Consider the following 16,387-nt stretch of genomic DNA (forward strand, 5'->3'; position numbering starts at 1 on the left):
CCTCTTTGCAGTCAAACAGGTTACAAAACCAGCTGCTAGACTAATAAATACAGTATCACATCGCCGCCTCATCGCAATCGGCGAAGCGGCAAAGCGGTACTTGAATGGTGCTTGGCTTGATGCGCGCGCGCTCTCAATATATGGGAACGCCTTTTGTAAGGGGAGGTCCTTGCAGGCGAACTTTAAAGCAAAGCCTAACAAAAGATAAAGCAATTCGTGAGTACTACGTTTCCTTAGTATATATAAATAACGTATTTAACGTCCAAAGTTATTTTCACCTCCTGGTTATGGAAGTTCTCAAAAAAGTCCACAAAATGAATAATTCCTTTTGAAGAGGCGAGGAGTCCGGCGGCAAAGAGGTACTTGAATGGTACTTGGCTTGGTGCACGCCAAGCATTTCATTTGCATGTTACACAATACAAAACACCAAATAAATAGAAAAGGAACCGTGAACCTAACCATACCCATCGCAAGCTCGTCACAAATTGCATAGCCCTCTCCCTGACCCAAACTCTTGCTTTGATCTTAACCGTAGCCTTACCCTAACTGCAATTCTGACACTTACCCTAAAGCTTATTATGCCTGAGTCACAGGGTTTTATCGTAAGCCATATCCTGTGCCAACATCACCAGCCCTCTCCAACCTTCCTATACCTTTAAAGACTTTATCAATTTTGCAAATAACCATGAAACAAAACAAAACATATTGAACAAATGTAACAAATAAGGAGAGCAGCAAAGGAGGACCAAGGTAATAGGGGTTTGTACAACATATCTGGATCGAGGAGGAACTGCTCTCCCATTCTTTAACACTTACCCAAATCATTACTCTATTAGCCGTAGCCTCTACATAAGCCCTACCCTAACGTTTACCCTGACACTTAATCTACCCCTAATGACTAACCAAACCCCACCATTACCAGCCCTGCCACAACCATTACGAGACCCTTATTCTAACCTTACCACTAGCCTTACCCTAGGCTCTATCCTAACCCTAAACCAGACCATCACAAGCCCACTAAACCCTTCTAAACCCTAGCATTTACCCTTCCAGCACTGCATTTTTAGCTACGTTCAGCTGCATTTTTTACTACTTTTTGCTTGGCAACTATTTCACTGCAGAGGTATTGTCACCACAACATTTTCACTTACTACATTTTTGTTGGCAACATTTTCACTGGATGCTGCTAGATCAAGACCATCTTGACCCCAACCTAGAAGATTGGGCCTTGCGAGATTCTGGGTGTGGGCCAAAAGCCAGAGAGACACACATGTATACTTTGGGGGCGCAACTATCCTGACTATCACTTAGATACTTTTATGCACATTTTAGCCACTAAAAGAATTGTTTAAATTTGTCCTCATCATCCAAATAAAAACTTCAATGGGAAACACATTCCACATCTGGCTAATGTCTGATTCGTGTATGCTTTGTGACAGGGACTTCAAAGGGCCTGCAATTGTGAAATTCGAAAAAATAGAAAAACAACTATTTCATCCTGCTAAAAACTTGAATGACCAGATATGACCCTCTCAAGCCTTGTGCATCCGTTATGCCTGTTCCAGAGACAGGGGCGTGTGTTTGTTTTCTGCGCATTCTGGCCTCAGGGGAATGTATTTGTTTTCTGTGTATTCTGATCCATGTTGTAATTTTGGGATGCATTTTGAAATCCACATAAATGCTCCCCAAGTTGTTGAATTGCACAACATGCTGTGATAAAGGGTGTCTGAATCTGCACACCTATGGTGCAGACTTCGATGCCCTTTGTGAATTATGGGCAACTCTTTTGGCTGATGTGAAGGGGATGCACTTGCCCATTCCGTCACTAGACTATATTGACTCTGGCCTTTTAAGTGCAGATTAGTGAAGACTCGACCAGAATACAAATGCCAACCCTGGAACCTAAAGAAAACTTAATTAAACATGTATTTTCAAACTTTACACACATAGACACAAAGTCCGTCCTTTATGTCGGCGAGTCTGCCACAGCTGCAGTGTTACTGCTTTTATGACTTTTGAGTTGTCTGCTGTATCTGCAAACGGTTAACATAATGTTCAGGCATTTACTGTACTTCATAAGTAATGACAATATATTTTTTTTCAGGCCCTGTTCCTCTATGAATCGTTGTCAAGGAACACAGCTTCAGCTGACCTCCTAAGGTAGAGAAATGCCGCTGTTACCTATACCATATATTATCGGCAAGCTTGGACACTCTTGGACCCACACCTCATAATCCTTCCAGCAATGTAGAGAACATGTTTTGACGGACATAAGCCAATATCATGATTAGTACATGACAATGGTAGGAAAGGTCATATGACTGAGGTGACCGTCACATTGATGGGGCCAATACCACATGATGATGATGTGTGGTCTTTACGGCATTGTGACATAGAGTCATGCTGTGTTTCTCACTATCTCTCTCTCTGGGGAAAGTAGTGTTGTCAGGTGTGCTTTTGTTAGAGACACCCCAGTTGTTGTTGACAGCAACACAACCAGAGAAAACAGAAGATATATTTTTTAGCGGATGGTGCTGCGTCTTTGATGGTTTAAAGTCAAATGAAAGCAGTAGTGATAGAAGCACCCCTCAATGTGTGAACTGGGCAGGTGTTTGGAGACATACATTGTTATTACATGTGCTCTGCAGGAATGTCCTCATTACACTGCAGGCGCATTGTTCATATGGAGTTGAGGTGAGCACATATGGGCTCTGTGGGGGTGCTGGTATTCTAACAGGCCTTCTAAGGAGCCAGAGGACTCCAGACTCGTGTGACAACTGTGCTTGGTATTTTGTGTTGTGTTTTGTGCAAAATTAAACATTATCTTGGTGTGCAAAGAAGAAAAAGGTTCATTGGTTTTAATCTGCGCATGAACTTTTTTAAAGAAAGGACATTTTATAGGACCAAAATGTAGTGTATTCACAGTAAAGGAAATGGTTATAAAATAAGGAATAATGTATTGATACTAACCTTGTGAACTGTCTCATTTTAAATTTGTACACTTTTCCTTTCTTCTGATCACTTCCAGTATATATTGGAGTCATAATAAGAACGTCATGCTTGTCCTACCGATTAAAGCACATTATCACATCCTAACGTAGACATTTACATTATTTTCCTGATGACGGTTAACATGCCAAGATGCACAGTCTGGTACAGTCCTATTGTACACTTTGAAAGTACCCCTTTCAGAAGGATTAAGGGGACAAATAGCACCAATGAAGTTTACTGACTGCTTTAGATTTGACAAATATGCCTGTGACTGAAGGGCTATATGCTTGCTTGAATTACTAAGTAAATAATGCACACTGGGCTTGGTACTGATTTCATTTTCCGCAACACTCACCCTAATATTAAAGTGTTTGTAACCATTAACCCTATAGACTCATTTGGACAGCTTCAGAATTCTGATGTAAGACATTGTTCACTCCATTGGGATCCAAGGGCAGGTCTGAGAGTGGAAGCCAGTGCATAGACGTCCCATGGTATGAGGACAATATTATGGTAACTATAAAAAGGTGTTATCAGACAACACTGTGTCAAGACTTGTCAGAACATAATAAGCCCTGCTTGACAATCTGCACAAACCACTCCTTTGCAAGTGGTAATATCCTGACACAGCAAGTAGTGAGACCCTAGCAAACAAGGTTTGCAGGTAATGGAATGTGTAGGTGGGTATACAGGATGGTTATGGTGTAGTGACATTGACATAGATGGTAAGGTGACGACATCAAATCAAGACTGGAAGGACCTGGCAGATCAGCCATGTAACACAAGGTTCTCATGCATTGGTGTCCAAGCACAGGGGGATGCATCTTATGGTCGAGGAGATTTAGTAAAGACCACCAAATTAGTATAGGTGCCAAGATAGTTTTTTTTCTTCTCTTTTTTATTGGTAAGTATATGGACACTTAGTGTATCCGATATAGGGATTCCCAAGTAAATATAAGAGTGGACTATTTCTATGGTCTCCCCTTCCATCTTCCAAACAAATGATTTGTTCCTGCTAGTTTGAGAACCCACCCTCATCATTTTGGTTTTATTATAATTGATGCTTAATTTGTTATTATTAGCATAATCACACAGGCTATTCAGTGTATGCTGTAACCCTATAGGGGTATGGTCTAATAGGAGATTGTCATCCACGTAACCTAACCAGCCCATGTGTGTATCTCCAAGGTTAGTTGGAAAATTACGAGTATCACACATGAACTTTGCTAGATCAGACAAGTATATATTGTATAGTGTGGCTGCTAACGGGCATCCTTGTTTCAGGCCCAGGTTTATTGCTATTTTTCCACTTACACTACCCTCTTGATGTAGTCGGATCTGAGTTACATTATATAATCAGGCTCAGATTCCCCTCTCTTAGTTTCCTCCACAAAATTTCTCTATCAACAGCGTTGGAGGCTCCTTTAAAGTCAATTAAACAAATGTATAAAGGTTTATCTTTGCATACTAGACCGTGTTGTATCAATTGCGTAAGTGTCCAAACATTGATTATTGTCCCCCTTCCACGTCTGAAGCCTGTTTGTAATTTGGAAAGTATAATATTCTTCCTGTCCATACATTGAGTTCACTTAATAGAACCTGTGCAAACATTTCAGAAGCAGCATTGGACATGGCCAGCAATTTATAATTGTTTGGGTGGTCTCTTGCCCCTTCTTAAAAATAGGGATGAGAATAGAAGCTTTCAATCTAATAGGGATTATTCCTGTATTCACTATTTTGGTAAATAGCATTGCTAGGGTGTTGGCCTAGAAGAATGGTCTATGTTTATAGATAAAGTTTGGTATGTCGTCAGGGCCAGCCGCTCTAGATGATTCAGCATTTTAATTATTAGCTCAATATTATGTGATGTACATTCTTGGGTGAGCACATTAAGGTCCAAGCTAATTATTGATTTATTTTGTATATCCTTGTCCCGCTTATAAAAGTTGGTTCTAATATATTTAATCCAATCGGTTTCCATTATGGGATTAATCTTATTTTTATCAGTTTCATATGAGCCAACATAGTTTTTGTAGAGGTGCAAAAACCTGCAACCATCAATGTTTCTGAGCATAGAGCGCAGTTGGAACCATCTGAGTGAAGGCTCAGACACCTTATGTCTTTTAATAAAGTTCTTATATCTTGTTTTTAAGTTGCTAAATTTAATTTCTTTGATTACATGATTACATAGACTTTTCTTTATCGTCAGCACTTCCTGATTATATTTCTTCTTTTGCCTAGCAATAAGAGCATCCTAGGACTTCATAGGAGTTTTTTTTCTATCTGATGTATATATTGTTTTGCTCTTTGTCCTTTTCCGCACACACATTTTTTATTGGGTGCAATCTAACCAACATTTCTTCAAAGAAACGAACATAGCTATTCATGTTCTTTACAGACCAGTAAACTCTGTTGCCACTTAAATTTGAGATAAGACCTACTGCCAATTTTATTTTTGTGAACATTTTAAATTGTATGCTAAACCTTTGGACCACATGGTCACTTAGGTGATTGGGCACCAGACTAAGCCTACCCAGTGTAGGGGAGGATTGGTCCAAAAGACCCCCCTCCCCTGCACCCTCTCCCCCGGTGAGGGCCATGGCTCGTCAGGGGTCCCCTCCTTACCACCAGGGCCCAGGTGGTGGATGGGTCACCTGCCGAAGACATTGACCAAACCTGCTGAATTTAGCTAGGCCTCGGAAACCATTTTGTCTAAAAGAGATTGCTTGGGCTCTGCGCACCGCAGCGTGGCCCCCACCTTTGGGGAGTTTCAAAAATCCCTGTGGCCACAGCTCTCTGGCAGATCCGCTGAGAGCCCGTTCCCACGAACAAGACGGACATGAGCTAGTGTAAGATACCAACACTGTAACATTTCACCTTCGGCAGTGTATCGCTGCTTCCAGCATGACCCGGCTAGCAGGGCCTGGGTGGAAAAAGAACTGTAAAATGGTCCTTTGACAAAAGCAAAGTTCCCAAATACTAATGAGAAAACTACCTGCGATGGAAGCGTTCTGTCCACAACCTCTCTGACTAAAAGACCTGTAAAATGTATATATATGGCAGAATGTGTGCTCATATGGCACTAGGAATGAAGCACCCACATCCCTGCAGTTATGCGCAAACAGTAAAAGCGTCCCGTGGGTTTGTTTGTTGGGTGTGCCATTGAAAAGATTGCACCCCTCGGTCCCGCGCCATAACCAAACTAATGCTGCTAGAGTACAAAGAAAGACAAATGCAACCATATTGAGGGCTCGCGTAAAGGGTACACGACAATGCACCATATGTGTGTGTGCCCAAGCCCACTATGTGCCACTACAGTCTCAGTGCCGAGTTGTTTCTATGTGCTCCACCAACCTCACTACTACCTCACTCACCGCAAATGTATAAGCATATAACAAAATGTTGTAGTTGTTAAAAACATAGTGTAGAAGGAATGTGCTCGGATTGGCTATATGAGAGGCATTGGCAATGTTAAAACGTGAGCTTTGGAATGACTCAATTAGTATTGTATATTATTTGAATGTTCATGCTACTTTCACCTAAAATTGACAACACACGAGGAAAATACCTTTGTGAGCATATGCAAGGCCATTCCCCCTCCCTCCCAGCGAAGCCTGCCAGACGAGAAAGCAGAGACCTGTGCCGCGCTGCTCCACCTCCCCCAACTCGGCTGGAGCCACTTCAAAGATTTGTAGTTCCCTCTGCAGCAGCCAAGGCCACGGCCCGCCACCTGCATTATTTACAACCCAGCAGTAAACCTCAGCCTGAAAACACAAATCCAGAGTTGCCCTTTCTTAAACCCCTCACCTTAGGTTAATGGCCCCTGTAAAATTAGGACATCCAATATTATGGCAACCTTACAGCAACACATCCATAATGACTTCTAACAAGACATGATGACATGTACCGCCTGTCCCATGCCCCGAGACCCAACCCCACGACCTGTGGTATCCGGTCAACAGGACGCTGGTAACCATGTACTGATAAATCGCCAACAAACCCCACTCTAGGTGCATTCCTCCTGTGTTGCATTAACCTGTAGAATAACCTATTGGAAGATTTACTAAAGAAGATAATATTGCAAATGGTTGAATGACTGCGGTATGCATGGCCTAGGGCAAAGGAGTCAGGAAAAGACATTCATCTCTGACACTGGCCACAGTGGCACAACGACACCGCCCGGATGAACCCAGCTGACCTGCCAGGCCCAGCCCAACCCACGAGGCTAACCAGTGACGTCCTCCAGCCGCGGCCAACCACATCGCAGCAGCACCTATAGCTAGTCGTCGTCACCCAATCCCAATGAACTTGTGCCCCTTATAGTATGTAGGTTCTGATGACGTTCTTTGTAAATATATACGCCTGTCTTTGCTATTGTCAGACAGAGCGCTCTCGGAGTTTGCAGAGTTCTTTGCATGCCCTATTCTGATTGATAAACTCCCATTTACGCTCACCCGCACTTTGTCTTGGCCTTATTCCCATCCTGGGAGAGTCCATTATTGTCTCTCATTGCGGGGAGGATCGTGCTGGTTGGGGACGCTTGCCTTCAGTGGTGACCCCGAAAGCGTGATTATTATTTTTCTCCCAACATATCCCTACCGTCGCCTTTGGCACGAAAAGGGATACGCACAGTGCGCCGGCTCCGGGAGGCTGCCCGCCAACGGCGACCGGTATGCTCAGAAGTGCGCACTCACCAGAGAGAGGGTATGGGATCCCGGTTGAAAAATCCCCTTTGAGTACCGCTCGCCGGAGCCGGGGCTGACTGTTGACCATACGGCAACGCTGCCTGGACGGACCCAGTTTCGGAGACTCTCAGTTCAAGACGGGCACGTGAGTATTGAGTGCGAGTGATCATAAAGGGAGTAGAGGAGGAAATTTAGGACAGGGAACGAGGCTGGTTAAAAAGGGGCACTTTGGGTCTACTAAGGACGATCTTAAACTTTCTTTGCTTTTTTCTTTGCATATGACCATTAGGATTAAGAAGTGAATAGAGATAAAGTGACGGGAACCTAGCTCCGCAAGGGGGTGGAAGGCGGCGCCGCATAGTGCTATCTTGGCTAGTACTGGGAATATATGAAGAAGTGGAAAATGAGATAAAGGTGTCTGGTAAAGGAAGACACAGAGAATATATTAGTGATTGCTATTCTTTCTATTCTTTTCTTTAGGTTTACGGGAAAATAAAAGTGGGTTAGTCCAAAAACAAAGACATAAGCTAAAGAGAAAGACAGTTTTACTTAAAATTGAGAAACAAACATATATATATATATATATATATATATATATATATATATATATATATATATATCAGAATAAAACGGACAGGGACAGCCGGCTAGGGAGGAAAGGGAGGACAAACTGAACTGTGAATAGAGTGCTACATATGGGTGTGTGAACATCGTATGTGTCAGAACATATTTTGCTATAACAGGTGTGTAAAAGTGGTCAGAAATGTATAGTTATGGAATGGTCATGGTAAGTGTGACCGGACAAAACATCATAAAGACAAGAGTAATGTGGTAAAGCGAGTGTTTACTTTTTTGATTTGTGGGGTAACATTGTCGAAATTACTGACGGTTTGCTCTTGTACGTGCCCCCAAAGAGGATACAATAGAGGCTGTGCGCAGCCGTTCTTATGGTGTGCAGGTGGAGGGAGAAATACGCAGGTCCCCACAATTCAGTAAGACGTAAATACGCGAACTCACATGGTGATACGTTTATATTGAGATATCGAGATATATAGAGATACATAAGTGTCAGGTGAGCACGAAGTATGGGGGCAGAAACACCCTTATCACACATTTGTAAGAACCTACCTGGGTATGCAGAACGGATTAAGAAATATCATGACCAGTGGATCACAGAGTTGAAGGGGGAGGGGTTACCTCAAATATGGCCCGAAGGGGGATCGTTTGACAAGAGTGTCTTAGATATGGTAGCCACATGCATTTGTTTGAAATACAAGGGGAAGCAGTTGCACAATAGGAGAGAAATATTGGACCTATGGAGACTGTTTGAAGAGATACCCCCGCCTAAGGCAAGGGAATTAGATCCTGATCTACCATCTACCACTGACAATCCACTAATGATACAAAAGGATGATAAGGTATTGCCAGAAGAGGAGCCACAGATGGAGGTAACTAGGTTGTACCCAATACTAAACAAGCCAGTACCCGCGGAGGGATACAGTGACCCAGTTTATGTACCCCCACCGACAACTACCACCACCCAAGGGCCAACAGCACCCCCGCCATACGAGAGTCATAGGGAGCGAGAACAGGTGAGCACACCAAGGGTAGACATAGAAAAATTAACAGGCGATTTAGAATCAAGGCTCTCTATAGCCAAAGATGAGCTCTCAAGAATAAAAAGCATATGTGAGCAGACTTCACTCAATGCAGCTAGATCAGAGCATGCATCCAGAGTGCAGAGCGAGAGTAGAACATTTGAAGAAGGGTGGAAAAAAGGCAAGATACTGTTTAGGATACAGGAAGAACCAACACGAATAATTGAACTAGAGGAAAGAGAGGGGTGTACTGATAATGAAGAGAGGCCCACAGGAGGCAGAGAGGAGCTACTATGTGATATAGGGGATGATTTAGAAGAAAGTGAAAGGCTAAGTATGGCAATGGGAGGGGGAAGCGAAGGGTTGGATGGCGCATGCTCAATGAGAACGATGGATGATGAGTGGACAGGGCGACTAAGGAACAGGTTGGGAAAAATGGCATCGTTAGGAAAATCAGGAATGAAGGTGAGTACAGATACAACGACAAAGGGAAAGTTGCAGCTCCCACTAATACATAGGGGAGGAGGGAGGCCGAATTACATGCCCTGGGCCCAGATGGATAAGGCTAATTTGTTAAAGTTGTTGCCCCCGTTAACAGGAGGGGCAAGCAAGTGGATATATGCCTTTGAGAAACACACAGCGGGGGTACCTCTAGCGATAGGGGACGTGAAAAGTTTGCTAGTATCAGCAGTTGGGGATCATGCTGACAGAGTATGGGTCAAAGCTGGCTTCCCGAGAGTAACATTAGACTGCGATCGCCATGATGGTACCTCTTTCAACACAGTGCGTGCAAGGGTGTGGGATGCATTGCGGGAAACGTTTCCAGATACCCCAGATTTGCAGTCAATAATGCAATGTACAATGAATGACGGGGAGGATGCTATGGATTACATTTTACGGGTCCAAGAGATGTGGAGAGCAGAAACGGGCACACCCTGGTATCAATCGACATCATTATTCTACTTCATAATAAAGAGGGGGCTCCCAAAAGAAGCGCCAAAAGCACTTGACAAAATAGCAGGTATTGAAGCAAAAGGATGGCCCGAAATTCAAAGCATAATAGTCCACCACTGTAAGCGAATAAAAGAGAGGGAGAAGGAGGTGGCGCAGAGAAGATTGGCAGACGAAGCGAAACTAGTGCAAACAAAGCTGGTGAAGGTCGCTGCAGCAGTGGCCGCGCTCCCACACAGCAGGGAGGGAGATGAGGAAGAGGAGGGGCTGGTAGCAATACAAGGAAGGATGGCAACTAATTGGGCAGGAGCAGGGCAGCGGCAGTGGAACGAGCAAGAGCAGAGTGGAGGTCCGCAGTGGCAAGAGTGGGCCCCTCGAGGGGGACGAGGTGGGTACAGGGGCCGAAGAGGAGGGGGACAAGGGTATGGGGGAATGGGAGGAAACGGATGGCAGGGTCCCAGAGGAGCGCAAGGGAGTTGTTGGAACTGCGGGAGGTGGGGACACTACTCCAGGGAGTGCAGAAGTAGACCAAACAGCGGATTTCCAGAGGTAGAACATTATGGCCATCCCCATCCGGGGAGCCCATATGGTCTCCCAATGGGACAACAACAAAGGAACCCAGGGCAGGGGCACCTTGAGCAACAGCAGGGACACCAATACAGAACACAGAATCACCCACAAAACAATGACACTATGCACTACACGCCAGGCAACCCTTTCGCGACAACAGCAAACGGAGCCCCAGCACCAGCCCCCTATAGTGGCGTGTCAGTGGTTTCAGGGAGTGTGTTCAATCAAGGGGGGGCAATGAGACACCCCGCATAGGACAGCCCACAGAGAACACTTGCGTGTCCTGTTCTATCTACCACCTACGATGCAGCAGAGGAACCATTGGTAGGGGCGCAGATAGGAGACAAGCAGTTCATATTCATGGTGGATTCGGGAGCGGAGAAATCATGCATTAGGGAGGGCCGGTTCCGGTTATCTAACCGGAAGTTAGAGACGCAGGGGTTCTCTGGGGCTGTAATTGAAGTCCCTCACACAGAAGCTTTGGATGTGACAGTGGGGGGTAAAACTGTAAAAACACCCTTACTGTATTATGAACATTCGCCAATAAATTTACTAGGGAGGGACCTTAGCAAACTCAATATGACAATATCATTCACTGAGAGAGGGATAGTGTGTTCAACACCAGGAATATGCCCATTACGTGTAATGCTGGTAGTACAGGCTCACACAACTGCACCGGAAATACGTGGCTTGCCAGTGGACGAGAGAATGTTTATTGAAGGATTAAAGACGCTGGCCCACATAGTTCCTGAGCTGAAAAGGATGGATTGGAGAATACCCGCAGAGTTTCTCTTCCGCCCAATAGTGCACCCAGACATAGCACCAGGATCAGTGGTATCGTTAGACTTACATGCTGTACAGGTGTCTGCAAAAAGGATCGCTGTGATTGGAATGGACATAGACGGGTGTGAATGACGCACAGTACTGTGCATCAATGCCGACATTGCCCTGCGAGACTTAACTGATGAAGATCTCTTTTCCGATTTAGAAAGCGATGGCAAAATAATAATGGAAATAGCAATGCCCTGTGACATTTTGATTCAGGCTAGACAGATTCCGGTCCAGTTGATGACAGTGGTGGGAGCACCACCGTCATTTTTTGATGATGACATGAGACTAGTACCAAACAATTTGTGGACAACAGGCCCCCATGTCGTAGGGTTGTTTCATGGAGTAACACCAGTGATAATAAAGCTCAAACAAGGGGCGATTCTACCCCGAGTGAAACAATATCCATTGTCCCGCGAAGCCGAAGAAGGGATAAAAGAGACAATAAATGCACTACTAGCACAAGGGATAATAGTGCCTTCAAACTCCCCATGTAACACATGTATCTACCCGATCAAAAAAGCAAAGGAGGGGCTTGGAGGATGATCCAGGATTTACGACCCCTAAATGACGTTATACAGAAAGAGTTCCCTTTGGTCCCGAAACCTGCATCAATATTATGCAGTATCCCAAAAACTTCATCACATTTCACAGTGGTCGATTTGAAAAACGCATTCTTCTCCATCCCCTTGGCAGAAGAAAGCAGATACCTGACAGCATTTACACTAGGGGGAAAGAGATATGGACATTGCAGATTACCACAGGGATACTGTGAGAGCCCAAGCATATTCAACCGCATACTACATGAGGACTTAGGCAACTTATCAGTTGAAAGCACAATCATACAGTACGTAGACAATTTACTCGTCTGCGCACAGAATGAAGAGACATGCAGAAAAGATTCAGTAACACGCCTGTCCCTGTTGGCAAATAAGGGATATAAAGTAGACAAGGAGAAGCTACAGTATTGTCAGAAAGAAGTCCTATACTTGGGACAGCTAATATCAAAAGACGGAAAAAGAATAATCCCTGACAGGGTAGAAGCAATAAGATCAGTGAGAGAACCCACAACAGTGAAGGAGATGCAGAAATTCTTGGGAATGTGCAACTATTGTAGAGCGTGGATATTAGATTATGCAGCATACACCAGACCCTTACTGCAAGCACTCAAGGAGGCACAACAAGAGAACAGGAAAATAGAATGGTCAGAAGAAATGAGCTCCTCATTCAAATCGTTAAGAGTTGATTTCGAGTGCTCCAGTACTCGCCAATCCTGATTATAAATGCAAGTTTTACCTGTTCTCACACTGCAAGGGGACACTCATGACAGCTGTACTGATACAAAAGAAAAGACTTCCCTAGGACACAAACCATTGGCTTACTATAGTGGTACTTTGGATGCGGTGATGCAAGGACATTTCGCGTGCGAGCAATCACTCGCTGCAGCTGCATTCGCAATAGAGAAAAGCGCCACAATAGTAATGGGATGCCCTGTCACATTGTATGTGGAGCATTCATTATTTGCAATACTTGAGAGATCAAAAAGTACACTGACCACACAGCGAGCAACTGCCTATGAAATAATATTGTCCAGCGCCAATATCCATGTGGTACGATGCAGGACAGTAAATCCGGCAACATTCATCACAGAAGCATGCACACTAGAGGACATGCAGGAACACGATTGTGCAACTTACACAGGGGAAAGGGGGGAGGACACAGTGGTGTGCGAGAATGCCCTGAGCGAGGGGGAAGTGTACTTTGTGGACGGGTCAGCATCGATTGACATGGACACGGGAGAGAAACATGTGGGATTGGCAGTGGTGAGATTAGAAGAAGGTGAGTATGAGACACTAGTGCAGTACCGCCTCCCATCACATTTCTCAGCACAAGCAGCAGAACACGTTGCCCTAATAGAAGCATTACATGCAGCTAAAAGTTGTGCAGTGACAATCTAAACAGATTCAGCTTACATGACGACAACAGTACATGGAGGTCTGGCAAGATGGGGGCGGAGGGGATTTCGACGAGCAGATGGGACCCCAGTGCAGCATGCAGAATTGCTGAAGGAGTTAATTGAGGCCCTATGAGATCCCGCAATGGTAGCAATAGTGAAGTGCCAAGCACATGCGTCCAACACAGACGTTGTGTCTTTGGGAAACGCGGCAGCGGACGCTGCTGCCAAGCAAGCTTCATACTTTGAGAAACATGAAACAGGTGAGTACGTGCTGCAGCACAAGACAAACGAAGAGCTCCCAGAGGGGTACAATACGATGCCTATATCACAACTACTAGAGTAGCAGGAAGGAGCAAGTGAGGATGAAAAGATGATGTGGGTAAAACGAGGGTGCAGCCAATCAGCAACAGACTTACTCTGGCGACAAAATAACTCAGGAAAAGTGGTAATGCCAGTAAAACTATTAGAAATAGCGTTTCAACAATTACACTTCCCAGCACACAACACGAAACAACACATTGCAGCAGAGATACAAGAAGAGTGGTTCGTGCCCTGTCTCCAGGAGCACATATCTAGATTGACAATGGAGTGCACAACCTGCCAGATATACAACTCTGGAATTACATTACGTACACTCAGGGGAACAATTCCAAAACCGATTGGGGCATTCAGAGAGCTACACATTGACTACACAGACATGGGGGAAAAGTGTAATGGGGCACGCTACATGATTGTGGTTGTATGCCCATTTTCAAGATGGGTGGAAGCAGGCCCATGTGTGTGGCCGGTTGCTAAAAGTGCCGCAAAGTTCCTAGTAAGGGAAGTATTTCCGCGCTGGGGAATTTGTGAAGTAGTTCGCTCAGACAACGGCACTCACTTTGTGAACGAGCTCTTCAAAGAAGTAACAACACTGTTGGGAATAAAACATAAATTGTGCTCGATTTATCATCCTCAAAGTAATGGCGTGGTAGAAAAGATGAACGGCCTGTTAAAGGGAAGATTATCGAAATTATGCTTCTCATTAAAGAAGAACTGGGTTTACTGTTTGCCCCTTGCACTGTTTGAGCTGAGAAATCAGCCAAGCAAGGACCACCATTTGTCCCCGCACGAAATCGTGACCGGGAGACGAATGCACACAGCACACTCCCCACTGCGCCAACACTCAGACGCGCATAGAAGCGCTGCGATATTGGGAGATGAGTTCACAGAATACTTGAAAAAGCTAACTAGGGCAGCGCGCGCCATATCAAAGCAGCTCTCACCACCATTCACAAGAGAAGAAGGGAACACAACGGGGTCCCTTACGGAACCTGAAACACGGGTACAACTGATGCCGGGAGAATTCATCTATGTCCGGAGCTTTGTGCGCCGGTGGAATGCACCACGGTTCCATGGACCATACGAAGTGGTATTCTGTACTCCTACGGCTGTAAAAGTGAAGGGCCTTAAGTACTGGATACATTTGACGGATGTACGAAGGGCATATAATAGTGTGCAGGAAGAGGTGGATGAGGGGGCACAGACAACAGCAAACAATACAACTGAAAATAATGAATGAATTTGAACATGTGTATGTGTGACGGAAATGCACCTGATTGAGAAAGTTGATGACGAGAACGATTACATTTAAGAGTATCTATATAAATGAAAAGATTGAAAAAAATATATATATTTGTGGACTTATGTATAAATAATAATGTGATAAAAATTTATAGTGTCTGCTCCCTTGTCTGTACATCCCCAACCCCACTCCCCTACCCACTTCCATTCCCCTTCCATGATATCTTGGCACTGGTAGTGCCAACAAAATGTTTACATGCATGCACTTAATGCACTTTTATATCTCAAACAGGAGCTACCATGGCATCTAACGGGCAGCCTGCAACGGATAGATTTATTAGATATAGAGAATTCTTAGCTGAGAGATGTAGATATTCGTATGAGTGTGGATTATCTGTGTGCATTACATTATTTTTTACAATCATGTTCGGCCTGATTACGTATTGGTTCATAGCGTTCATCTCTACTGAGATGAACGAGGGGGAAGGGATTAACAGGACTAATGTGACAAATGAAACAGCAATTGTAAATACTAAAGAAGGTGATTTTTTTGGTATGGGATGGAACTAAACTTGTATGGGGATATTACACGACACAATCCAATGCTGTCATCTCGAAAAATGAAGGTCTGCAGGGAAAAATGCAAAACAACACTGTGTCCCCGCCAAAAGTATCTAATTACAATGCCCGCAGTCTAAATGATCGTAACCCCTCTGCTATATCCTGGATATATAACACCTCCACTAGCCAGCCCGCCCCCATAACCAAAAACACACTGTTAGATAACATAAAGGAAGAAAATGAAAAAATGACAGCGACATATGAAATATTATATGATGATTGGGCAAAAGGGGGCGGGAAGGAGAAAGGGGGGCCCACATTGTCCATCGCCCATGAAGCCGGGAAATACATTAGACAAAGAAATAACAGACGGAAAAGGGAGGCAGGGAGGAGGAAGTATGATGAGTGTTATGGGTTAGGATTAGACAAAATGGAAGACCCACGACACCCCCACCAGACAAATAAATGGTATGCGGATATGAGTGCAACAGCTAAGCAAACAACAAATGAGAGCTGTTATGTCTGCTCCCTCATTCCCCATGCTTCAGGCGCACCCAAAGTACTGTGACCCAAAGAGTTGCCTATTGTCGATGCCCAGTGTCTCCTTCATCTCACGTTGTGCAGAATTAAGAACACCTTCCAGGCACATGAAGTAACTTTTAGAATGCTGCAGAATGAGAAAACCT

General features: G+C 44.4%; 1 protein-coding gene across 1 annotated transcript in view; it reads left to right on the forward strand.

The window, feature by feature from the left end:
- Window positions 1-16,387, forward strand: part of LOC138567884 (otoancorin-like) — a 701,441-nt gene that overhangs the window by 101,949 nt on the left and 583,105 nt on the right. The window contains exon 10 of the mRNA XM_069646381.1: window positions 2,105-2,160. Coding sequence (XP_069502482.1) covers window positions 2,105-2,160 — 56 coding nt within the window. The remainder of the gene's footprint in view (window positions 1-2,104; window positions 2,161-16,387) is intronic.

Source organism: Ambystoma mexicanum, chromosome 2p (assembly GCF_040938575.1).
Source record: "Ambystoma mexicanum isolate Mex_15411 chromosome 2p, UKY_AmexF1_1, whole genome shotgun sequence".
NCBI classification, from domain to species: Eukaryota; Metazoa; Chordata; class Amphibia; order Caudata; family Ambystomatidae; genus Ambystoma; species Ambystoma mexicanum.